This window comes from Salmo trutta, chromosome 20, assembly GCF_901001165.1.
Source record: "Salmo trutta chromosome 20, fSalTru1.1, whole genome shotgun sequence".
Taxonomy (NCBI): Eukaryota; Metazoa; Chordata; class Actinopteri; order Salmoniformes; family Salmonidae; genus Salmo; species Salmo trutta.
In genome coordinates, this window is record NC_042976.1 from 6,574,300 (window position 1) to 6,600,698 (window position 26,399).

At 40.4% G+C, this 26,399-nt stretch overlaps 1 protein-coding gene across 2 annotated transcripts; it reads right to left on the minus strand.

Moving 5' to 3' along the window:
- Nucleotides 1-14,582: 14,582 nt before the first annotated feature.
- Nucleotides 14,583-25,244, minus strand: LOC115155473 (endoplasmic reticulum junction formation protein lunapark-A). Of its 2 annotated transcripts, none has more exons than XM_029702104.1 (13): nucleotides 24,931-25,244; nucleotides 23,959-24,059; nucleotides 20,938-20,979; nucleotides 20,138-20,325; nucleotides 19,991-20,049; nucleotides 19,847-19,887; nucleotides 18,371-18,451; nucleotides 18,030-18,081; nucleotides 17,650-17,898; nucleotides 16,544-16,634; nucleotides 16,295-16,365; nucleotides 15,833-15,985; nucleotides 14,583-15,696 (listed from the first exon to the last, which is right to left on the minus strand). In XM_029702104.1, exons 2-13 carry the CDS (start codon nucleotides 23,983-23,985, stop codon nucleotides 15,512-15,514), a joined length of 1,239 nt encoding a protein of 412 aa, XP_029557964.1. In that variant the 5' UTR covers nucleotides 23,986-24,059; nucleotides 24,931-25,244; the 3' UTR covers nucleotides 14,583-15,511. The 2 variants fall into 2 exon arrangements, with proteins under 2 accessions (XP_029557964.1, XP_029557963.1); XM_029702103.1 differs by having other exon boundaries at nucleotides 14,583-15,723; nucleotides 24,931-25,240.
- Between the last annotated feature and the right edge of the window lie 1,155 nt (nucleotides 25,245-26,399).

Genomic DNA, 26,399 nt, shown 5'->3' on the forward strand with positions numbered 1-26,399 from the left:
ATGCACTGGTGCAATTATTTATTTATCCCAGGAATAAAGGCATCATGTCAAGATCTGCCGATCTGCACAACACGTTTGAAATACCAACTACCTGAAATGTAACAGTGCGCAGTGAAAGTCGTGAAGAATGTCAGTGTGCAAAATACAGACACGAAAGATTGCTGCATAAGAAACAAAGTTTTGTAGATCAAAAATATAAACACATGAGAGAGAAAGCACGTTTTCCATTCAACTTGTTTTGCTTTTTTAGGTACATGAATTCTGGATGATTTAGCATAGGTAGTTAGCTAGCGTTAGCATAGCAAACGTTAGCTGGCATTTTGTTGGGCCTACCAACTAGGCTAGCTAGTTACCATCTACAGAATAGACTTTCCATGCAATCTGTTTAGATTTTGGGGGTAAACTATCACGCTAACTAGCTAGTTTTCTAACCTTGACTAGCTAGCTAGCTAAAGCTGGCAAATATGCTATGGTCGCTACTCGCTAGCTAGTTAACGTTAGCTGGGCTTTGATGGTCGTATCGTCCTTGAACCTTTGTCTCAAGGTATCCGTTACCCAAGAGTATTACGTGAGACACCCAGCATATTAACGACAGCTAGCCAGCTAGCTAGCTACTTGTGTCAACACACTGTGAGTAATGTTACTTCCGTTTCAATGCAGTATCTACATAAAATAATTAACTGCAAAATCTGACTTCCAAATCAATTTTGGTGGTTCATGATATACTGTATTTAGGAAAATGAAATACCACATTTGTCAGATTTTACACCGGGCCATTACAACAGATCAAAAAAACGTTGACCAAAATTGTTGTTAGTTCATTTTTCCTTTGTAGAGCAGTAGGCTGGCTATGAACTGACTATCGTGACAAGAGTTCCAGTAGTTCCTGTTTCAGTGAGGTATTTATTGAATATACCTTCAAGTGAAGGCTCTCCCCAGAGTATTACTCTCACAGCCCAATTACAAGTTCCATCATTAATCATAAGCTTTATTTATTCAGCAAAATGCATTTCTGATTAATGCTGTTGTCTTCATGGACATTAACTCTGTGCTGCCTTGATACTAATTTCTATGAACACTTGCTAGGTAGTCCTTTACAGACATTGCCAACCATAATTAATAACTTAACAGTCTTTGAGGCCATAATGCTCATCAGTTATTAAACTGTTTTCCTATTGAAACTGTATTGATGTAACAGTGTAGGTTCCGTCCCTCTCTTCGCCCCAACCCGGGCTCGAACCAGGGACCCTTGCACACATCAACAACTGACACCCCACGAAGCAACGTTACCCATCGCGCCACAAAAGCCGCGGTCTCAAGTCGCAAGTCTCAGAGCGATTGACGTCACCGATTGAAACGCTATTAGCACTATTAGCGCGCACCACCGCTAACTAACTAGCCATTTCACATCGGTTACATTGACATAATTACCATTTATGAATGTTGTCTTGGGGCCATCACACTGTAGTAATAAATACAACAGTGTTTACATGTTCAGAGCAGTACTGTACAGTATGTGCAGGTAGAAGCAAAGTCACATTAAAGACCACTGTTTAAATGTTTAACATGTTCAATCAATACTGTAGCCTATTTTTACAGTAGACATTATGCTTGAAGCAGTTCAACCAAAGGTCAAGGACGCAATTATATTGGTTCCTGATTACCTGAAATGTGTCCTTGTATGTTTACCTTTTAGCAGACACTCTTATACAAGTGCACATCTACAGGATTTTCCAGTAGTCGGCTTGGGGCTTTGAACCAGCATTATTTCAGTTACGAGACCAATGCTCTTAACCTCTAGGCTACCTGCTGCCCTAAATGATACTGTGGTGATAAAGAACAATAAAAAGCTGTAACTTTCATTTGGGAAATGAAAATCACGGAAGCAGCTCTTTAATGTATCTGTTGTTACATTTCAGATCAATTTCTGCACATTCGTGGCACTTTTTTTCTATATCTTTATCTCATAAAATCTATCTGCAACAAACAGAGATGGATTGAGTCATGCATGGCTGGATGAGTCATCCAGGTAAATGTTGCACATGTGCATGACTATCATGCTGAATTGCAGCACAGTGTGTTAATATGTACAGCTGCTCTCTTTAATGGAACACCACATCAAGACTTTGTGGCAACCTGTATCGGGGTGCGAAATTGGCGGCAGAGAAGTCAGGCGCATGAGAGCAGAACTGGGTAATAATCAGAGATTTATTAAGAAAAACCAACGGCTTCCAGAACAACAAGATAAACGGGCACAAAATAACCCGTCGTGCGCTCTCGGGGAACAATAAACAATCCCACACAAAGACATGGGGGGAACAGAGGGTTAAATACACAACAAGTAATTGAGGGAATTGAAACCAGGTGTGAGGAAAAACAAGACAAAACACATGGAAAATGAAAAGTGGATCAATGATGGCTAGAAGACCGGCGACGCCGAGCGCCGAGCGCCGCCCGAACAAGGAGGGGACACGACTTCGGCGGAAGTCGTGACACCACCGTGTCTGGGACGGAAATTATAAAGCTGTTGTTTGAAATGTAACATTTTTCGCCTATCCTGATTCAAACTCAAGTTCCTGAAAAATATTGTCAAGGGATACGCATAGCACATTGTCAAATTTGTAAATTGTGAAAAAATATTATTCATTGTTTCCATCCTAAATGTGAAATAAAGGCACATCGGATTGGAATTATTTTTCCTTAATAAATGGATTGTACATGTTGGTCACATCTAATGACAGAAATACAGTACAGTGCACATTACAGTATGCCAATGTTAAGTACAGTATTGCAAAGTAGCCCTCTGCACTGTCACAACATTTGAGAGGCGCATGGCCATGTGTAACTTGCCACTTACCCATGGCAAGCAGCTATCCTAGCTCAACTGTGTCCCAAGGTGAGTGAGACATGTAAAATAGAATAGACAGGACCCTCCAAACCCCATAACAGTCACTGATGATTTATAAAGCTATAACACACACACCCACCACACACACACACACACACTGAAGGAAAGCTTTTTTTGTTTCCATCTGGTAAAGCGGCTGTTGTGATTGATTTGTTGATTTACACCCTCTTTTTTTCTATCCATTTAAGCGAAATAATGTATGGAAGCCATCTAGCGACAGACATTTTGGAAAATCTATTTGAAATCATTTCAGCTCAAGCCATGGCAGTTTGTCTTCTAAGGGGAGAGGAGCAAAGGTCTGGTAAAAACACAGTATAACCGCCATCACACTTGAGTGAGTTTATAGCCAGCTAGTCCCAGGGCCTTTAGGAGATGGAGCAGTTACTGTTCCCTTTTACTTTAGAGGAAATATCACATGTATCACAGATTTATACCAATGATACAGCAATAGATTATGGTGTTGGTATTTAGTTTACCATATATTGTTTAGATAGGGGCTCATGTTGAATCGTTGCTAATTATTTTTCTCATAGTCTCCTTAATCTTGCTGGTATTAGATTTGATCTTTTTTTTTTGTTTGTTTGTTAGAAGGAACATGTGGCAATAATGGCTTCCTAATAGCCAACACAGGGGATACAAATCCAAGGAGCGTGTTATGCAGCGCTTCCATAAGCACCACTGATTTATAGAGGTCTTTATGACAGAAAGGAAAATGATCTGCTGCAGGGATAAATCAGAAGAGGAGTAGGACATTGAACTTAGATATCATCTTGTTAGATGCTTAATGCTCTTCCTCCTGTCACATTCGATTTTGGAGAATCCTGCAGAGGTAAAAAAAAAATAAAAAAATAAGACAATTAACAATGACAGTGTGGTAATAGATGAAGCCATAAAATGAACTTGCTGCCTGAAGGATGCTTTGTATGACTTCCACAGGAAGTAGTGTCAGTGCCGTGTGTTAGTCCAGGCCAACCATTCTCCATTCCCTTCCAGACCTTGAGATCTGTGCTGCCTAATTCTGGAGCACAGCAGGAGATTTGTCCATAAAAAAAAGTATCTTGGGTAGAAAAGTCTGGAAACGATCATTTTTTTATATGTGCTATAATTATTACAATTGTAGAGCACATGAAGGCACTTTGGCGTCTCATATATCATCATACCCCAAATCCAAAGGTTGTGAGTTAAAATCCCAGGTGAGGTCACATTGAAAAGTCAGTACTAAGTTATCATGTTAAATGTAATCATATTGCCCTCGATTAAAGATTTGTACACTATTTTAGATGAACAGCGTACCACTTACCTTAAACCCGATACGTCCTGGGAACTTACCGGGAACTAGACAAAGGTCAGACAAATAAATCAAGCGAGGATGATGTGTATTCCATAATCATCAGCCATCAACTAATGATATCTGGACATTTTCCTGTTTCCGGGAAGCATTGCTTTGTCTTTAACAGAGACCAGTAAAGGAGGTTTTAATGTAACCATCTTTCTGGCCTCATGTTCCCAATGCGTGTTGATAAGTGGAGGCTCCTCAGAGGAGGAAAGGGAGGAACATCCACCTCAGTGAATTTCATAAAAATAAAAACTGTGAAACATTTAAAAAGTGATCCTTTTTAGATAAAACTATACTAAGTATATTCACGTCAACAAATAATTGATTAAAACACTGTTTTCCAATGAAGGTCTACAGTAGCCTCAACAGCACTCTGTAGGGTAGCACCATGGTGTAGCCGGAGGACAGCTAGCTTCCGTCCTCCTCTGGGTACATTGACTCCTCATCTGGGTACATTGAGAACCTATCAGAACTGACATGCTGTCCACCCAATCAAAGGATCCGAGAATGAATCTGGTACTGAAAGCATAAACTACAGCTAGCTAGCTGTGGTGAGTAGTTGACTCAAAGATAGAGACAATAGTTGAACAGTTTTGAACAATTCATTCATTGGCTCTGTTTACAATGGGGTATTTTTGTTGATTAATCCTTTATTTTATCAGGGCATTATAGTTGTGTGTGTTTTGCCCACTTTTCTAGCTACAGAATAAGTATTGGGTAAAAAAAAACTCTGTGGTGTGTGTGTACGAACTCTGGAACTCTTCCAAGTCAAGGTAAGCTTTTGGTTTGACTAATTTATTTACACCGGGACCCGCCGGTGTAAGTGCTAAACTGCTTACTGACTGTACACTGTACTGCATGATTGTAGCGGGTTTACTAGCGCATTAGTTCTATTAGCTATGTTGACTATGACGTTACTTTAGCTAATATGGTGATAACGATGTAGGCTGTGTGTAGCGGTTATGACATGGTTTGGTTTGGAACGTTTTTTTCGCCTGGTCACATACAGCTGATGTGTTGTGCATTGAAGTCCACAAGCGAAGGGAAAAGGTGAGAGGAGAGTGCATAGAGGTGAGAAGGAATACAATGTGGCTGCTATGAAAATGAACTGTGTTTACGTGTGATCAGGGGTGTATTCATTCCGCAGATTCTGTTGAAAAGCGTTTCTGAAACAGAAGCAAACGGAACGAAACAGGGATAAACATACCTGACTTTGTCCAACAGAAACTCTAATTTGCAACTGTTGGACTAATGATTACACCCTAGATCAGCTAGATTCCAGCAAGTGTGCAAGGCGGTATTGAATGAGTCAATGTCTGTCACCTCAAAACATTCTCTCGACCTGTCTGCACCTACGTTGTAAACTTACATTCATAGGCTAGGTCATAGCAACCTCATGATGGGTATAGGGAAAAATGTTGTATCATGTAGTAGCCTAAATCTATGTTACATTGAGCTGGGTGAATGGAATATGAATGACAGTCATCCAATATGCTGTAATATAAATAAGGCCATGCTCGTGAGAAGAACAAATATTGTCCTCCCTCATCTTAAATGGCACCGACCGCCACTGGTGTTGAAAATGCAGGAAAACTTCTGTTAAGAAAACCTTTATCATGTATTTGAATGGAAGCCCCTAAATATAACATTTAACCTTCCTAATGTTACTGGCTAGGCTGTCTGAGGTCCCATATGAGTTGTTGGGGTTAGAATTTAGAATGGAGAAGCTCCGATTCTAAAAAGCCTTATCCCTGAAAGTCATTCTTTGTATAAATCAGTTGCCAGTAGTTTATTGCTTATGCGATGCACTGTATGAGATGCATTCATTAATAAATGAAATATGGAGAAAAAATAGAAGTGTGGTTACCTAATTGTATTTTGTGGTTTCAAACGATAATTGTATTTCTTAGATGGTGATGACCTTTTTTCAAATGTATTTGTCAAGTAGCATTTAAAGTCCAAGTAGCCAAGAACTAATGGCCAGAAATCAACTGTTCAGAAACAATCTCATATTATTAACCATCAAGGCAAGCTCTTGTATAATATTCTAATTTGATTTTAATGCTTCTCTGTAGGAGATGGCGCTGATATTACAGTGTAATTGTAACGGCTGTCTGTGGAAGTAGACCAAGGGGCAGCAGAGTTAGTGTTCATCTTGAGTTTTAATTTACGAACAAACACGATACAACAAAACCGACAGCCAAACAGTAGTCAGGTGCAAGATACTAAACAGAAACAATCCCCCACACAAAACCCAAAGAAAAAACAGGCTCCTTATGTGTGACTCCCAATCAGCAACAACAAACTACAGCTGTGCCTGATTGGGAGCCACACACGGCCCAAAACAAAGAAATACAAAAACATAGTAAAATGAACATAGAACGCCCACCCAATGTAACACCCTGGCCTAACCAAAATAAAGAACAAAAACCCCTCTCTATGGCCAGGGCGTTACAGTAATGATGCTGTTGTTAACAACCCAATGTCGATCTGTAATATTCCGGGCATATTAACTGCTTTTGAGACACTCGTCTTCCCATTTCTTTTTCACATTGTCTCACATACACTCTTAGATGAAAAAATATATAGAATCATTCATAAGTATATTTATATATTTGTATGATCTACGTTATGATGGACAGAAACATAGTGTATGTTTAAAAGTCAATTTTGTATTATCATTTTGTGACACAGCATGGTATTTTTTGTATTCAGTACAGTGGGTAGATGGATAACGATAAAGGTATTTTTTGTATTCAGTACAGTGGATAGATGGATAACGATAAAGGTATTTTTTGTATTCGGTACAGTGGATAGATGGATAATGATAAAGGTATTTTTTGTATTCCGTACAGTGGATAGATGGATAACGATAAAGGTATTTTTTGTATTCAGTACAGTGGATAGATGGATAACGATAAAGGTATTTTTTGTATTCAGTACAGTGGATAGATGGATAACGATAAAGGTATTTTTTTTAAGATGAGGAACATTATGAAGTGCTCACATTCAGGGGCAGCATTGGAAAAGTGACAAGCCATGGTGCACGTGTCTAGTTGACTTGTTCTGTGCCTCTGTTTCATATTCTACATCAAATTGCGAGGTTATTTTTCCTCCAGGGTTCAGGAGGCCACGCTCTATCATTTCGTCCGAAAATTGTTCCGCAGGATTTCAATCTCTGGCTGCTAGATATGACAAAATGCAATATCAAGAAAACTTACGTTTCTTATCTGCCATTTTTGTTTAGGGTATAAATAAAAGATCAGTATAAATTTGAGTCAAGTGGATCGGAATGCCCGTGTGAGCGATGAGTATGAAAAGAGCTATAGACCTTGGGACAGCCTGCTATAGGACTACATTTTGTTTCGCGGCACAGAATTATTAACCTTGGCATTGGGGCCTTGTATGTCATTTGTCATCCTTGAAAATCAATTAGTGGCTCACTGATATCATAGAGCTGTGGACAAATGGAGACACAAAGCCTCCATAAGTTGTATCCCACTACGTATATCTATTGCTTGGAGTTGCTTGCATAACATGTGAAAGAGGTTGTCCTTGAGGTCAGTTGCAGACAATTAGTATTTTCAACCAGCTGATAAGCTGTGACTTGTATGGTGGTCCGAGTCATTCATTAAAATTACAAAGAATGCCCATCAGGAGCATCAATCAATTCAACTGTAAGTGGTAGGAGAAAGTCATTCATATATTTTCTCTATTTTTAAGGTTTTTTGACATTATTGTCATATGCAAGGTTATGTTTTATTATTTAATGTGTTTTGAAATAGTGGTAAGGGTGGATTTGTTCAAATCTCTATCTGTTGTCTGACAGATGTATAACCTTGACGGTGTTTTTAATCACTCCATCTGTTCCCGGGGTGAAATCTTCCATAAAGGAGAAACTATCACTGAAACTGATGCGCTTTCAAAACGCTCTACACAAATAGTCATTTTACTGACTGTGCAGTCAGAAGTGACAGTGATGTATATAATGTAATGCAGCAGGTAGAAAGACGAAATGAATGTTCAGTGTTCTACTCTGAATGTGAAATGTAGAGTTACGGTATTCAACATGCCACGCTCACTGAATGTGAAATGTGGAGTTACGGTATTCAACATGCCACGCTCACTGAATGTGAAATGTGGAGTTACGGTATTCAACATGCCACGCTCACTGAATGTGAAATGTGGAGTTACGGTATTCAACATGCCACACTCACTGAATGTGAAATGTAGAGTTACGGTATTCAACATGCCACGCTCACTGAATGTGAAATGTGGAGTTACGGTATTCAACATGCCACGCTCACTGAATGTGAAATGTAGAGTTACGGTATTCAACATGCCACGCTCACTGAATGTGAAATGTGGAGTTACGGTATTCAACATGCCACGCTCACTGAATGTGAAATGTGGAGTTACGGTATTCAACATGCCACGCTCACTGAATGTGAAATGTAGAGTTACAGTATTCAACATGCCACACTCACTGAATGTGAAATGTAGAGTTACGGTATTCAACATGCCACGCTCACTGAATGTGAAATGTGGAGTTACGGTATTCAACATGCCACGCTCACTGAATGTGAAATGTGGAGTTACAGTATTCAACATGCCACACTCACTGAATGTGAAATGTAGAGTTACGGTATTCAACATGCCACGCTCACTGGAACCTTAGGGTGTGTTTCTTAAATTCACTCTGGAGTGCCAGAGGCTAGGCGTTCATAAATTCAGGGCTTTGTCAGATTGTCCGTTCATAAATTCAGGGCTTTGTCAGATTGTCCGTTCATAAATTCAGAGCGTTTCGCTCTTGGAGCGATCAGAGCACACACTGGATGCTCTGGCCGAGGAGTAGGGTTTTATCCGAGAATTCTGATTTCACAACCGCAGTCAAGCACCAGTTGAAAGAACACCTCACTCTGACCATTTTACTCTCCCTAGCAGAGCTGGTTAGGCTGTTTTCATGTTATCTAGAGTGTTGGTGACTGCATGCTAAAACAGCCATACCAGTCGGAATAGCGGGACAAGAAAGCAAAAAAAGTGACTGCTAAATCAAGCCAGCAAGATAGTATGCGTTGCCTTGGTGATTTCAGTAAGCAATCAGTGCAAATCAACATCCAGTAGAAAACAACGCTAGGGCAGATGGTCAAAGTTTAAATATTTGAACAACAGCAAGTCCCTTCTACTGTGGCGGCTGACTGCATTCACCGCCAGACTCAATGGCATTTACCGTTGTGCTCTCATTGAAAACAATGACATCCAGTGCCGTTTACCATCTACCTTGTACCATCTAAACACAGCATACAGGGCATTCGGAAAGACTCGAAATTGAGCTCAGGTGCATCCTGTTTCCATTGATCATCCTTGAGATATTTCTACAACTTGATTGGAGTCCACCTGTGGTAAATTCAATTGATTGGACATGATTTGGAAATGCACACACCTGTCTACATGTCAGAGCAAAAATCAAGCCATTAGATCAAAGGAATTGTCCATAGAGCTTAGAGACAGGATTGTGTAGAGGCACAGATCTTGGGAAGGGTACCAAAACATTTCTGCAGCATCGAAAGTTCCCAAGTGTCACGTCTCGAGGAAACCTTGCACCATGCCTATGGTGAAGCATGGTGGTGGCAGCATCATGCTGTGGGTATGTTCTTCAGCAGCAGGGACTGGGAGACTAGTCAGGATTGAGGGAAAGATGAACGGAGCAAAGTACAGAGAGATCCTTGATGGTAACCAGCTCCAGAGCACTCAGGACCTCAGACTGGGGCGAAGGTTCACCTTCCAACAGGACAACAACCCTAAGCATACAGCCAAGACAACGCAGGAGTACCTTCGGGACAAGTCTCGGAATGTCCTTGATTGGCCCAGCCAGAGCCCAGACTTGAACTCGATCGAACATCTCTGGAGAGACCTGAAAATAACTGTGCACTAACGCTCCCCGTCCAACCTGACAGAGGTTGAGAGGATCTGCAGAGAAGAACGGGAGATACTACCCTAATACAGGTGTACCAAGCTTGTAGCGTCATACCCAAGAAGACTCAAGGTTGTAATCACTGTCAAAGGTGCTTCAACAAAGTACTGAGTAAAGGGTCTGAATACTTTTTTTGCTTTTTCATTATGGGATATTGTATGTAGATTGATGAGGGGAAAAACATTTTAATCTATTTTATAATAAGCCTGTAATGTAACAAAATGTGGATAAAAAGTCAGGGGGTGTCAATACTTTCCGAATGCCCTGTAACTGTGCTGCTGGTAACAATTATGTTTTTTGGCCGACGTTAACACCGATCATATTCATTGGGTGTTGTGCTTTCTTATTTTGCACTCTGGCACACTCAGAAGAGAGTGTTCTGAAATCAGAGTAGATAGCCAGAGTGAATTTATGTGCACACCCTTGCTGGCAATACACATACAGTGTCTAAACTGAACAAAAATATAAACGCGACATGCAACAATTAACTATTTTACTGAGTTACAGTTCATATAAGGAAATCGGTCAATTGAAATAAATAAATCAGGCTCTAATCTATGGATTTCACATGACTGGGCAGGGGTGCAGCCATGGGTTTGCCTGGGAGAACATAAGCCCATCCACTTGGGAGCAAGGACCACCCACAGGGGAGCCAGACTGTGCCAATCAGAATGAGTTTTTCAGCACAAAAGGGCTTTATCACAGACAGAAATACTCCTCAGTTTCGTGAGCTGTCCGGGTGGCTGGTCTCAGACGATCTAGCAGGTGAAGAAGCTGGATGTGGAAGTCCTGGGCTGGCGTGGTTACTCGTGGCCTGCGGTTGTGAGGCCGTTTGGACATACTGCCAAATTCTCTAAAATTATGTTGGAGGCAGCTTATGGTAGAAAAAAGTGAATACAATTCTCTGGCAATTGCACATTCCCTCATCTTGAGATATCTCTGCATTGTGTTGTGTGACAAAACTGCACATTTTAAAGTGGCCTTTTGTCCCCAGCACAAGGTGCACCTGTGTAATGATCATGCTGTTTAATCAGATTCTTGATATGCCACACCCGTCAGGTGGATAGATTATCTTGGCAAAAGAGAAATGCTCACTAACAGGGATGTAAACAAATTTGTGCGTATGACACAGTTCTGGGATCTTTTTTCCCCCCTCATGCAACATAGGACCAACACTAGACATGTTGCGTTTCTATTTTTGTTCAGTAAATATTGTGAAAAAAAGGTTCAAACACTGTTCTACTGATGTCCTATTTTTCCTGTATGGCTCCTGTCAGAGGTCAACCTCAAGCAGCATGTGGTGGAATGAGGCGTTACTGTTTGTGTCAAATTGATGCATTACTAAACAGGGAAGGTCACGTCTCTGTAAACGTACATAATCAAAACCCAAAGAAAAAAAAACGTGTGATGTTGACCCCACCAACAGTTTACGATGTATCTTCGGGGGGAAAAGGGTCATGAAAAGGCAGTGGTCAACTTTGTTGCAGTGATGACTCAAGGCATCAAGATTGGCTGAGGTTATTAACGCCATTCTCTTACGCTGTCTGAAATGATCAACGAGCTAAAATAAGCTTGCTAATGAACATTGACTGTTTTACCATGTTCTTCTAAACGTTCAATGGTGACAGGTGAATTGGAACAGGGGCAAGGTGGTTGACAAAACAGCAAACTAACAGTTCAATAATAGCTCATTTCAACAAAGTGGGGACTATAGTTTTTCCTGTTTTTGTCTAAGATGTAGTGACATGCAATACACATTTCTACAGATTCATTAATGAAATTTTCCCCACTTCAAGATCTTACATTGTGTAAGAGATAGTAAGAGCAATCACTCAACTTTTATGAACCATAAGTATCGATAGAAGCATAAACAAAATGTCTTAATCAAAAACTCCACCAGTTAAACGTTGTTTTGAACCTTTAATCAAAATCATGGTCAAATTATGAAATTGGCATTTTTACAAGCACTTTAAGGCACTTGGGTGCAGAGTAGTAGTACATCTGTTTTCTCGTGTTAAGCAATGCATAGATAAATAAGCACTCATTGTACCTTTACTATGCAAATATGTGGTTAACTCCATATTGTGCTTGGAAAACCTGTTCAATACTGGTATACAACAATGACAATGTGGAGAATTACTTCGACCACCCCGGTTCGATTCCAGGCTGTATCACAACTGGCCGTGATTGGGAGTCCCATAGGGCGGCGCACAATTGGACCAGCGTCGTCAGGTTAGGGTTTGCCCGGGGTAGGCCGTCATTGTAAATAAGAAGTTGTTCTTAACTGACTTGCCTAGTTAAATAAAATGATTCTGACAAACTTTGAGCACACTGCTAACCATTACATTTTAAAACAAAACAATATACAGCTCCAACATGTATTCACGTGTTGAAAACATGTTCTACTCAACTTTTAAAATCCTATGTACTGTATTAGTATCCTGGTCCGGAAGCTTTACCGATGTAATGCCTGCGTACGACCTAGAATCACGCAACATTTCACTAGGATTTGATTCCTGAATATGAAAAGGATATCTGACAGAGGACACCATTTGTAGCCAGGTTCTTGCCCATAGTTAGAATCCTTGCCAGATCTTAAGGACACTGCAGAAGCTTGCTGTTTTCTCAGGAACATTTATAAAACAGGGATATCCAGCACACCATTTGAATTCTCTGGGGGGTGGGTCCTGGATCTCCCCTTTAGCTGGGGGAGCAGGCTACTTGGTCTCAAATGAAAATGAGGATCATTATCCCCAGTTTTTACAAGGCAGTCAGTGATTCTCCCTTTGGCTCACCATGATCCAGATAAAAGTTATAGTAAATAAATACTTGCTCTTCAACTGTCGTTTCTGTACCTTGAAGTTTGAACTGAGTGAGCAAAGACGTACCTCTTGCAGCATTGTCTGCATCAGCGGGAGGCAGGGTTGGTATTAGAGGTCGGCCGATTAAGTAGGGCCCGATTTTCAAATTGTCATAACAAATCGGTATTTTTGGATGCCGATTATGGCCGATTACATTGCACTCCACGAGGAGACTGCGTGGCAGGCTGATCACCTGTTACGCAAGTGCAGCAAGGAGCCAAGGTAAGTTGCTAGCTAGCATTAAACGTATAAAAACAATCAATCAATCTTAACATAATCACAAGTTAACTACACATGGTTGATGATATTACTAGGTTAACTAGCTTGTCCTGCGTTGCATATAATCAATGCGGTGCCTGTTAATTTATCATTGAATCACAGCCTACTTCGCCAAACGTGTGATTTAACAAGCGCATTCGCGAAAAAAGTTGAAAAACAGTTGCACCAATGTGTACCTAACAATAATCATCAATGCCTTTCTTAAAATCAATACACAAGAATATGTTTTTTAACCTGCATATTTAGTTTAATATTGCCTGCTAACATGAATTTCTTTTAACAAGGGAAATTGTGTCACTTCTCTTGCGTTCTGTGCAAGCAGAGTCAGGGTATATGCAGCAGTTTGGGCCGCCTGGTTCGTTGCGATCTGTGCGAAGACCATTTCTTCCTAACAAAGACCATCATTAATTTGCCAGAATTTTACATAATGACATAACATTGAAGGTTGTCAATGTAACAGCAATATTTAGACTTAAGGACGCCACCCGTTAAATACGGAACCGTTCCGTAATTCACTGAATAAATTTAGTTTTTGAAATTATAGTTTCTGGATTTGAACATATTAATGACCTAACGCGCGTATTTCTGTGTGTTTATTATATTATAGTTATGTCTATGATTTGATATAGCATGTTCGTAAGCATTCATTCAAACAGCACTTTCCTGCGTTTGCCAGCAGCTCTTCGCTGTGCTTCAAGCATTGCGCTGTTTATGATTCCAAGCCTATCAACTCCTGAGATTAGGCTGGCAATACTATAGTGCCTATAAGAACAACCAATAGTCAAAGGTATATGAAATACAAATGGTTTAGAGAGAAAGTCATAACTACAACCTAAAACTTCTTAACTGGGAATATTGAACCACCAGCTTTCATATGTTCATGTTTTTGCATTATTTGAACATGTTTCATTATTTGAGATTAAATTGATTTTATTTATTATATAAAGTTAAAATAAGTGGTCATTGTTCATTCAGTATTGTTGTAATCGTCATTATTACAAATATATTTATAAAAAAATATATTTTTTAAAGCTGATTAATCGGCATCGGCTTTTTTTGGTGTCCAATAAAATCGGTATCGTTTTTTTTGGGTGTCCAATAAAATCAGTATCGGCGTTGAAAAATCATAATCAGTCGACATAGCAGCTGAGGAGAACGTCAAACACTCAATTCAGTCACATTATGAAACTTGCATTTTCATAATGCTAAGCAAACACATGCAGCTTACTGAAAATGACTGTCTTTATTTCAAAGTATAAATGTACAACGCATCAAGGCACTCGGGTGCAGAGAACAGCCGAACATCTTTCTCCTTTTAAGCAATAAATATGTAAGTAAGCACTCCTGATAGTAACCATTACTGTGTAAACATGTGGTTAGCCACATTGTGCTTGAAGTATCCAAAACCTATTAAATACTGATCAAAAGGCACTGTATCCCAATACTGTAGTATCTATAAATATCATCACCTATAAATATACAGATTTCATAGAACACCAGACAGGATATTTTTTGCATTTCTGTAAACATGGCCAGACATTCTCAAAAAAACAAAACAAAAATACAGTGACAATGTAGCAAATAACTCCCGCAAAACAAACGGAAGAAAACATCATTCTACAGACCAACTGCTTAGCTAGATTTGGCCTCTGCATTATTATTATTATTATTAAGTAGTAGTAGCATGCATTAGCATGTTCACCTGTCTGTAAACAACGTGGACAGACATTGTCACACAAAACAGACAATATAGTCATGTGGCAAATTGCTTATTCGCTTAATATTTAAAACAAAACACTAAAGGAAAAAAAATATATATTATAAACATTCTAGATGTGCATCAATGCCAAATGCTTAGCTAGCAGACCTACTCTTGCTTCATGGATAGAAGTGCTATAATAGTGAATGAAAGTATTGACATTATGTCAAATCCCAAAAGTATCGCCTGTCCATTACCCCCTAGCATCAGGATTCAGTTTATATGCTATCACTATAACAGACAGGAAAAATAAATCAATTTAAGTTTATACCAAACCCTTAGTCTGTCATTCTGCGATTCTTACTCACAGCATTGATGTTATTAAGTTTACTTTAAAAACGAAGAAAAATAACTAAAAGAACACAGCTCCAGGCTAAAATGATGTTGAAACATTCTATTGAACCTCCATGTCTGACATATCCAGCTCTCCATCGGACTTCTCTGGGGTGGCTCCCAGACAGCCTGGGGTGGCTCCCAGACAGCCTGGGGTGGCTCCCAGACAGCCTGGGGTTTCTGACCCTTTTGTTTCAGGGGCACTCTCTGTTGGAGTAACTGCCAACTCCTGGATCTCCTCTTCAGCTGGGGGAGAAGGCCATTTCTCCTCAACTGAACATGACAGGATCAATATGTCATCAGCTTTAACAGGCATTCAAGTTAGCAAGCAATTTGGACAATGTGATTATTCCACTGCTGGTTTGGGTTAGCAGAGATATACCTGCAGCAACGGGGCTCTCATCAGCTTCAGGTGGTGTTGCGACGGGTGCGTCGGTGAGGATCTCCGCCTCGGCACTGATCTCAGGGAGTCGGGGTGCTTGGGGTCTGGTCTTTCTCGCAGGGTTCAGGAAACAACAATATGCACATCTAAAGGCTGAAACGAGACAAACCACCATGGTCGTAGTGCACTGTCAACTATATGATTGGAATATATTTTCATGTAAACAGATTAAAAGTGAAGATGAAACCAATGATATTCCAAAAATAATTGCATAAACGCATCAGATCAACGGGTTGCCCTTATTTGTATATTCAATCTAGATGTTTTCTTTCTGCTTACAGAGGCCAGTAGTGGCAGAGGCTTTAAAGAGCCTGATGATACACAGTGCTGCCAAATGCTAGAGGGCAAATGAAGGGCATAGTGTTTGATGGAGAGTGACAGTTGTGTTTCTCAAAATCTTACCAATATATTCAAATTCCTCTTTTAATGCCATGCCGTTATGGGTGAGACACTGCTGACATATGAGGGCATATCTGCAGGGTGAAAATAATGTATGTTGCATACATGCAATGAAATCAAAAGATCATTTTTGCTGAGGATTGAAAAATCATAATAGCAATACATTGCCTGTGTTAAAAACGATAGTGCTGACGTCGGTTCAAATCACACATCTTTAGGTGACAAGAAAACGCCGCCAAGGAGCTACTCTACCTATTCTGAGGGCCATCGCCGACAAGGTACTCAATAACCCTGTCCATGGTGCCGCGATCCCGGGGGAGGACAGGTCTGGCCAGGGGAGGGCCTGGGGGGGGGGTGCAGAACACACGGAAACATTAGCTGCACATACAGGTATCTAATACCAATCACACAGAGGACGAGAAGCTTCATAAAAAACAGCAAGACCCAAATCTACAGTTCGCTGCAGAGGTCCACTATAACATGTTTGAAATGGACACATTTTAATAATGACTTGGAAATTGATCTCACTTGCACAGCACGTATACAAGAACCCCTACTGTGTTACTGAGCGGTAATTAATATACACTAACAGAAAGAGTTTCCTACTGTTTATTCATATATCAACATATGGAAACTAGTGACTATCAAAATGTATTTTTACAAAAGTGTCTGCTAGTATCAAGCCATATGAAACATTTGCAAGGTGTGCCCATGTCAAATGTTTCCTGGCATTAGAAAGACATTTATTCAGTTTTCAGTACCAATGCCAGAGAACAAATGCAGGAATTTCCTGATTAATCATAGTTCAAAATTATCCTGGTTCTTGTATACAAGAACTTTCTCTGGGAGAATGTCTAACTGTTTGCATTTCCAATGATGTGTCCAAGGCCAGACTATTGACATAAGAGTAAACATACACTACTCACTGACAGTGTAAGCATCATATTTTTTTTAAACAGTCTTGGTCAAAGGTTATATGGCGAGAAATCTTGGTGAAAATAATTGTATTTTTATCACCAAATTAACTAAACTTCTATTAAAAAATTATTTCAAAAAAAAAATCACATTTATTGACTTAGTTACCGATCATCTCTTCTCTGGAGCAAACTTGACCTTCAGTTAGTTTTAAGGCAACCGCTACCATAATGGAATCAAATACTACACTCAATTGGCCATAACTACCACTGGTAAAACAAACTATCATTCCTGTAAAAATGTGGTACAATTAAAATGTATAGAAAAGTCCCATCCCTGAAGGACTGGTGAGACTAGGACACAGGGATGGTTAAAAAAAATAAAAAAATAAATCACCTTAAGTCGACCACATTATGATATGGTCCCCATGTGCAGTCACTCACCAACTCCTGGAACAAGTGTGCCAGGGGTCATGGGCCTCTTCATCAAGCTCTGCTGAGCAGCCTCAGATAGGATCCTCTCTGGGGGTCCTCCAGGAGCGGAGTGGAGGGGCGGCCCTGCATGGGTGGCCCCTGGGGCCAGAAGAAGACTGGCTGCAGCAGGAGTCACCACCACCGGGGGACGAGGAGGACGGGCTGCGGCAGGAGTCACCGCCACCGGGGGCCGAGGAGTGACATGACGCTGACGGAGTTCTAACGGAGGACACCATGCAGGGATGTTTATCAATGGTAAGCCACGCAAGCACATGAAAGGCCTTAAATAAAAATAATCTAAAGATACCTAGGCAACTACATTACCCTGGTGAGGTTTTGGAATACATTACCCTGGTGAGGTTTTGGAGTCATAGGCATTTCATTTGGAAGGGATTCTGGCACCTTCAAATTGAAAACCAGATTGAGACAGATGTACTTTCAAGGTTAATTCACAGAATTAGTGGGCTCATAGGCAGATGTAATTGGGGCGGCAGGGTAGCCTTGTGGTTAGAGCGTTGGACTAGTAACCGAAAGGTTGCAAGATCAAATCCCCGAGATGACAAGGTAAAAATCTGTTGTTCTGCCCCTGAACAAGGCAGTTAACCCACTGTTCCTAGGCTGTCATTGTAAATAAGAATTTGTTCTTAACTGACTTGCCTTCTTAAATAAAAGGTAAAATAAAAATTCTCACCTTTCCTTTTGAGTCAGGATCAAATCTCTCCAGAATCATTTTTGCAGTTTTATAGGTTTCAGTTTCCATCACCTCTAACAGCTGTTGGACAAGAGCAGTTCATATTTTTAAATGTTACGATAATGAAAAGGACAAATTGAAAATCAGGTTGATTCAGTAGTTTAGTAGGAGTTATTTCATCAGTCAAGTGCCATAGTATCGGTCTTCCAGAAAACCACGTTGAGTATGCAGGGTTCTGTTCTAAAAGCTTATGTTTGATTGGTCTGCTAATTGACTAATGATGATATGACGTCACCATTCCACACAATTAATTCTGTTAAAATCCAATGACCGTAATGAGACAATGATAACCAATGTCGTATCTTCCACATCGTGATTAATCAAATTGAAAAAGAGCAAGTGAACAACCAATTAAGTGACTGGAATAATTAACTGCTTTAACAGGTGGGTCCTATGACCGCATAGACTTTCTTGTATCTGTACAGATGATCAGATCTTTACAATACATGGAAAAAGTCTTAAACACCACATCAATATGACACAACTACTCAATAAAAAAAACTGCACAGAAACAGAATTGTGAACTCCTATGTTGGTGTTTGAAGTCAACTGATATTCTCAACTAGATGTTTCTTCTCTGGTCTAATGAAACACTATAAAGACCAGCTATCTACAAAAAGTCAACTGACAGCCAGACCCACATTCTACCATCAATGAGATGTTAAAAAGGTTTTCAGAATAAAAGCAGTTGTAGTAGGTCTACAGATGCTTTAATTTGGTTTTTTTTGTATAAACTTAATTTAAAGGGAAATACCAAATAGCTTATTATTTAGACATAATGAGAATAATTACATGCACTACTTCCATAATGGAGTGTGAAAATCCATCAGCCATAATTATTGACAGTTATTAGACATGACAAGCAATTACTCAGATTTATTTCCTTCTAGCACTAAACGCCATTAGTTGAAGAGATGTTAGCAGAGTGCTTTACCAAGTAAAGTCTTTAGGCCAATTAACAGCTGTCTGCATAGATTTTAGATTATTTATTAGGAGTAGCAATTATCTAAGCAAAGTGCTGTAAAAGCTCGATAATAGCAGAACAGGGCATGAAGTCTCCAGCATATCGTCCGTACGCCACCTTGTAAAAGTGTTTATCTCGAGGTAAATGTCTCAAAATGGCAGATTAAGTCCACTTACAAAGTAGTTACGGGGAGTAAAAAAAAAGTACATGGACAGTATATAAAGTGCTGACATCTCAGTTCTTTCATGAATGATTAGGGGATCCACATTTATGTTCACCCTTATCCAGGTATAAGGGGGCGGCTATGGCGGATTCTAACGGCTATGGCGGATTCTAACGGCTATGGCGGATACTAACGGCTATGGCGGATTCTAACGGCTATGGCGGATTCTAATAGCAGTCCAGTCGATGTTCTCCCAATCAAAAGACAACCACTGAAAAAGTTAACTTACAATTTTTCGTTTTTGTGATTTGAGATCGTCCAATTTTTCATCTAAAGGAAAAAAAAAAAAAGAAAAAAAGACATTTGACTGATTACACCATATGAAAGCAGCATGTCACGACGAGGCAGACTAAAGAAAGGTTAAAGCACATACCGTTTTTTTCTGTTCTTCTTTTAAAAAGAGCAATCAGCCCCTTTCGAAGGAGCCATACACTGCAGAAAGAACAATTAGAACAGACAGTTAAGCAACAAACTACAAATAGACATAGCGATCTCTCTATAGAGAGAAATATATACTTACAATAGTGGAAATATCACAGACGGAAGGGCCAATATGACCTTCCCAATCGTCTGTTCAGGGAGATACCAGAGATACACAATTATGCTGGCCATCAGGTAGAGAAGAGATGAGTACAGCAGTAGTCTCCATAGCCATTGCTTCAACTGTCTTTGATACACTTCTCTACATTCCTCACCAGTCTGTATATCCTGTAAATAAAACATTTTCCATGAATATAAAAAAAAACTGACATTGAATACAGCCAAACTTCCTCTCTCTATAATGACAAAAGTAGTTCCGTAGTCCACAATTTTCTTACTAATAATATAACTTCAAGTTAGCCCAACATAACCCTATTGATACATGTAATAGTACTGTACCTTGTGTATAATGAATAAACAACCAGCAAAGAGCCACACATCAATTCAACAGCAGTGTTCGATCCCAGAGACACATCATAGGACTTCTCCATGTCACCCTCTGGTAATCTTGACAAAAGCCTATTTATTCAATGTCCGGATGCAACCTATCTATCCTTTTTATTAAGAGGGGAAGAAAACACCCTTTGGTTCTTTGTGCGATTAGCCACACCCCAAAACTATCAGTTGGTGGACAGTGTAGCGACCTATCCTCTGCTGGTGATAGGAAACATGCGTCCATCACTCTGCTGGACATTGCCTAGAGTGACCTCAAGCTCGAGATGGGGTGCATAGTGTAACCAGGTCAATCTCTAGAGCAACATCCCAAAATACTCCTGATCAACACCCATCTTGACACAACCCCCCCCCCCAAAAAAAACATTTAAAAAAAAACACACATACCTTGTCAATTCCTTCCAAAACCTCTACAGTTGATGGCTTAGTCTGTCAAAAGAACAAGTTAAATATATCAGAGAATGAAGACTTGCTTTGAGTTCAGTAAGCTGGGTACGATCCATAGGCTCGGACTAGCAGAGCACAGGACTATTCTCTGGAATTTAGAGGGTCGCCGCATACTTCTACCGCTGTGGCCGTGACAAATATATCACATACAGCTCCTTCAAAAAGGATTCATACCCCTTGACTTATTCCACATTTTGTTGTGTTACAGCCTGAATCCAAAATGGATTAAATATACACTCCCCCCTCTCCCGCACACACACACACACACACACACACACAACCCCATAATGAGAGGGTGTATACACATTTAGAAATGTTTTGCTAATTTATTGAAAATGAAATATAGAACATTAATGTAATAAGTATTCACAACCCTGAGTCACTACAAGTTAGAATCATTTTTGGTAGGGATTACAGCTGTGAGTGAGACATTTCAGCTTTTAATTGAATTAATACAAATCTCAAAACATAATTCCAATTTGACATTATAGGGTATTGTGTGTAGGCCAGGGACTAAAAAGCCCCCCCCCCCAAAAAAAATCAACACACAATGCACCATAATGACAAAGCAAAATGAGTAAGACATTATTGCAAATGTCTAAAAAAATAAAGAAATATCACATTTACATAAGTATTCAGACCCTTTACTCAGTACTTTGTTGAAGCACCTTTGGCAACGATTACAGCCTAGTCTTATTGGGTATGACACTACAAGCTTGACACCTGTATTTGTGGGAGTTTCTACCATTCTTCTCTGCAGATCCTCTCAAGCTCTGTCAGGTTGCACAGCTATTTCAGGTCTCTCCAGAGATGTTTGATCAGGTTCCGGGCTCTGGCTGGGCCACTCAAGGACATTCAGAGACTTGTCCCGAAGCCACTCCTGCATTGTCTTGGCTGTGTGCTTTTTTACCTTTATTTTACCAGGTAAATTGACTGAGAACACATTCTCATTTACAGCAATGACCTGGGGAATAGTTACAGGGGAGAGGAGGGGGATGAATGAGCCAATTGTAAGCTTAGGGTTGTTGTCCTGTTGGAAGGTGAATCGTCACTCCAGTCTGAGGTCCTGAGCGCTCTGGAGCAGGTTTTCAAAGATGTCTGCTCCATTCATCTTTGAAAAACATCCCCACAGCATGATACTGCCACCACCATGCTTCACCTTAGGGATGGTGCCAGGTTTCCTCCAGACGTAACACTTGGCATTCAGGCCAAAGAGTTCAATCTAGGTTTCATCAGACCAGAGAATCTTGTTTCTCAGTCTGACCATCCTTTAGGTCCATTTTTGCAAACTCCAAGCAGGCTGGCATATGCCTTTTACTGAGGAGTGTCTTCCCATCTGGCCAGTACCATAAAAGCCTGATAGGTGGAGTGCTGCAGTACTGCATAGATGGGAGAACCTTCCAGAAGGACAACCGTCTCCACAGAGGAACTCTGGAGCTCTGTCAGAGTGACCTTAAGATTCTTGGTCACCTCCCTGATTGGTCAGTTTGGCCGGGAGGCCAGCTCTAGGAAGTCTTGGTGGTTCCAAATTTCTTCCATTTAAGAATGATGGAGGCCACTGTTCTTGGGGACCTTCAACACTGAAGACCTTTTTTTTGGTACCCTTCCCTAGATACAACCCTGTTTCGGAGCTCTACGGACAACTCAGTCAACTTCATGGCTTGGTTTGTGATCTGACACGCACTGTCAACTGTGGGACCTTATATAGACAGGTGTGCGCATTTCCGAATCATGTCCAATCAATTAATCTACCACAGGTGGACTCCAATATAGTTGTAGCATCATCAAGGATGATCAATGGAAACAGGATGCACCTGAGCTCAATTTCAAGTCTCATAGTAAAAGGGTCTGAATACATATGTAAATAAGGCATGTTTTTTGTAAACGTTTCTAAAAACCTGTTTTCGCCTTGTCATTATGGGGTAGTGGATAGATTAAAAAAATGCATTTAATACGTTTTAGTTTTGTACTGTAAAAGAATGTGGAAATGGTCTGAATAGTTTGCGAATGCACCGTGTGTGTATAAATAATTAAACACAACATGGAACAATTTTAAAGTCATAGTTCATAAGGAAATAAGTCAGTTAAAATAAATTAGGCACTAATCTATGGATTTCACATGACTGGGAATACAGAAACCCATCTGTTGATCACAGACTGCAGAAAACCAGTCAGTATCTGGTGTGACCACCATTTGCCTTATGCAGAGCGACATCTCCTTCACATAGAGTTCATCAGGCCACTAATTGTGCCCTGTGGAATGTTGTCCGTCAATGGCTTTGCGAAGTTGCTGGATAGTGGCGGAAACTGGAACACGCTGTCAAACGCATTGATCCACAGCATCCCACACATGCTCAATGGGTGCCATGTCTGGTGAGTATGCAGGCCATGGAAGAACTGGGTCATTTTCATCATCCAGGAATTGTGTACAGATCCTTGCAACATGGGGCAGCGCATTATCATGCTGAAACACAATGTGATGGCGGCAAATGAATGGCACGACAATGGGCCTCAGGATCTCGTCACGGTATCTCGGTGCATTCAAATTGTCATCCTCAAAATGCAGTTGTGTTCGTTGTCTGTAGCTTATGCCTGCCCATACCCCCACCATGGGGCACTCACAACAATTACATCAGCAAACCGCTCGACCACACAAACGCCATACACATGGTCTGCGGTTGTGAGGCCAGTCGGACATACTGCCAAATTCTCTAAAATGTAGAAATAAGCTATTTGTGCATTTGCAAAATTTTGGGCATCTTATTTCAGCTCATTTATATGTTGTTCCATATAAAACCATGCCATTGGCCACACCCTAACTTTGCTAATGCTGCATAAATGTTTTTCTTGGGGAAAACACTGGTGCATACAGTTTATGTATGGGTGGCCCCAGGAATAAAACCCACCATGCTCTACCAACCATACAGGACCACTAAGATGAACAGGTTATGCAATACATACCCTAAACCGAGATATTATAACCCCCATATTCAGGTCCGAATTAAGTAAGTCTTTTTAGACCCCTCTGATTTGTCAAGTCCCTCAGTGGAAGACCTCTCCACCTGTTGACAAAAACGTGGTGTTAATAATGCTTACTGAGATTAGCTATTAAAACAAAAGATAACTAACTTCCTTGCACAAGAATGGTTTGGTAATGAATGACACTGCATGTTTGGGTCCAACTACTGATACTTGTGTGGGACTCAAGACCAGAATGGTAGCTACCGCGAACGCATTACCAATTGACCTGGCAAGGACTTAGCTATCAACACGTGTGTAGTTTATGATATGAAAGGAGCAAGCAACAGTTTGATGCGTGTACACAAATTCAGTTTATTAACACTTTGCTATTATTTACTGTCTAGGCTTGCTAGCTAACTAAACCTCCAATAAGTTAATTGAAAACAGATGCACCCACTGACTTTTGAACTTCGCTTGACCACAGCCTGTTGCTGAGCAACGCTAGTACTTTAAATGTATGATCATACAGACTAAATTGGTTTTACGGTGCCATTCACATTCTGCAGAAAAACAAATCAAACGCACCCTGTGCCACTGTCTACCAAACGTGAAATAGCTAACTAGCTGGCTAGCAAACCAACTTAGTTAAATAGCTAACTAGGGCTAATAATAAGGCCATAAACGTGTTCAACGTCAAGCGACTGTAAATTTGCAAACCAATTTCGCCTTTTTTTTGGGGGGGGGGGGGGGGGGGGGGCAACCTAGAGACTAAACTTAACAACGAAACAGTTATGACAAGTTGTAGCGTGCTAGGCTAGCCAGACAACTTTATTTAGCTTCCTGCAATTTCACGCTAAAACTGCAGCCAATATCTAGCTAGCCACTTCATTGGAAACGCGATTCAATATCATAAAAAAATACACAACAAATCTGCTAGCACTAGCGTTTAGAACTTCTTTTTGTGCAATTTACCTGGACAGTATTTTAATCCGAAATTCCTCTCATCCAGAAACAACATTTCCTCTATGTTGGTTATATTAGGGGGCGATGAGGCGTGGCACCGCCATCACGAATTACCACAGACACAAAGTCATATACCCCGATTATTTCTTTACAATTTATCTTCTTAAAAATTTGATTTTAAACCTAACCTTAACCACATTGCTAACTTTATACGCCTAACACTAACCTTAAACGAAGTCCAAAACGTTTTTATGATTTTTTTTTAACGAAACAGCAACCTTTTTGACGTCAGAAGCCGCGCATACGTGGAACGTTTGCCCCTCGGCCCCTTCAGGATGTTCTTCATTAATCTGAACCTGAAATGGATGGCCATTTTTATTTGATTTATTTTTACCTTTATTTAACTAGGCAAGTCAGTTAAGAACATATTATTATTTACAATGACGGCCTACCAAAAGGCAAAAGGCCTCATGCAAGGAGGATTAAAAAAATAAAAATACAATAATAATAATAATAATAATAATAATAATAATAATATAGGACAAAACAAACAAAAACTACATAAAGAGAGACCTACAGTGGCTTGCGAAAGTATTCACCACCTTGGCATTTTTCCTATTTTGTTGCCTTACAACCTGGAATTAAAATTGATTTATGAGGGGTTTGTATCATTTGATTTACACAACATGCCTACCACTTTGAAGATGCTAAATATTTTTCCATTGTGAAACAGACAAGAAATAAGACAAAAAAATGAAAACTTGAGCGGGCATAACTATTCACCCCCCACCCCGAAAGTCAGTACTTTGTAGAGCCACCTTTTGCAGCAATTACAGCTGCAAGTCTGTTGGGGTATGTCTCTATAAGCTTGGCACATCTAGCCACTGGGATTTTTGCCCATTCTTCAAGACAAAACTGCTCCAGCTCCTTCAAGTTGGACGGGTTCTGCTGGTGTACAGCAATCTCTAAGTCATTCCACAGATTCTCAATTGGATTGAGGTCTGGGCTTTGACTAGGCCATTTAAATGTTTCCCCTTAAATCACTTGAGTGTTGCTTTAGCAGTATGCTTAGGGTCATTGTCTAACCCTTTTACAGGGGCTGAGTCACTGACTTACTGGTGTTCTTCCATGCCGTCCATGGGAGGGGTGCGTCACTTGAGTAGGTTGAGCCACTGACGTGGTCTTCCTGTCTGGGTTGGCGCCCCCCCCCCTGGGTTGTGCCGTGGCGGACATCTTTGTGGGCTATACTCGGCCTTGTCTTCGGACGGTAAGTTGGTGGTTGTAGATATCCCTCTAGTGGTGTGGGGGCTGTGCTTTGGCAAAGTGGGTGGGGTTATATCCTGCCTGTTTGGCCCTGTCCGGGGGTATCATCGGATGGGGCCACAGTGTCTTCTGATCCCTCCTGTCTCAGCCTCCAGTATTTATGCTGCAGTAGTTTATGTGTCGGGGGTCTAGGGTCAGTCTGTTACATCTGGAGT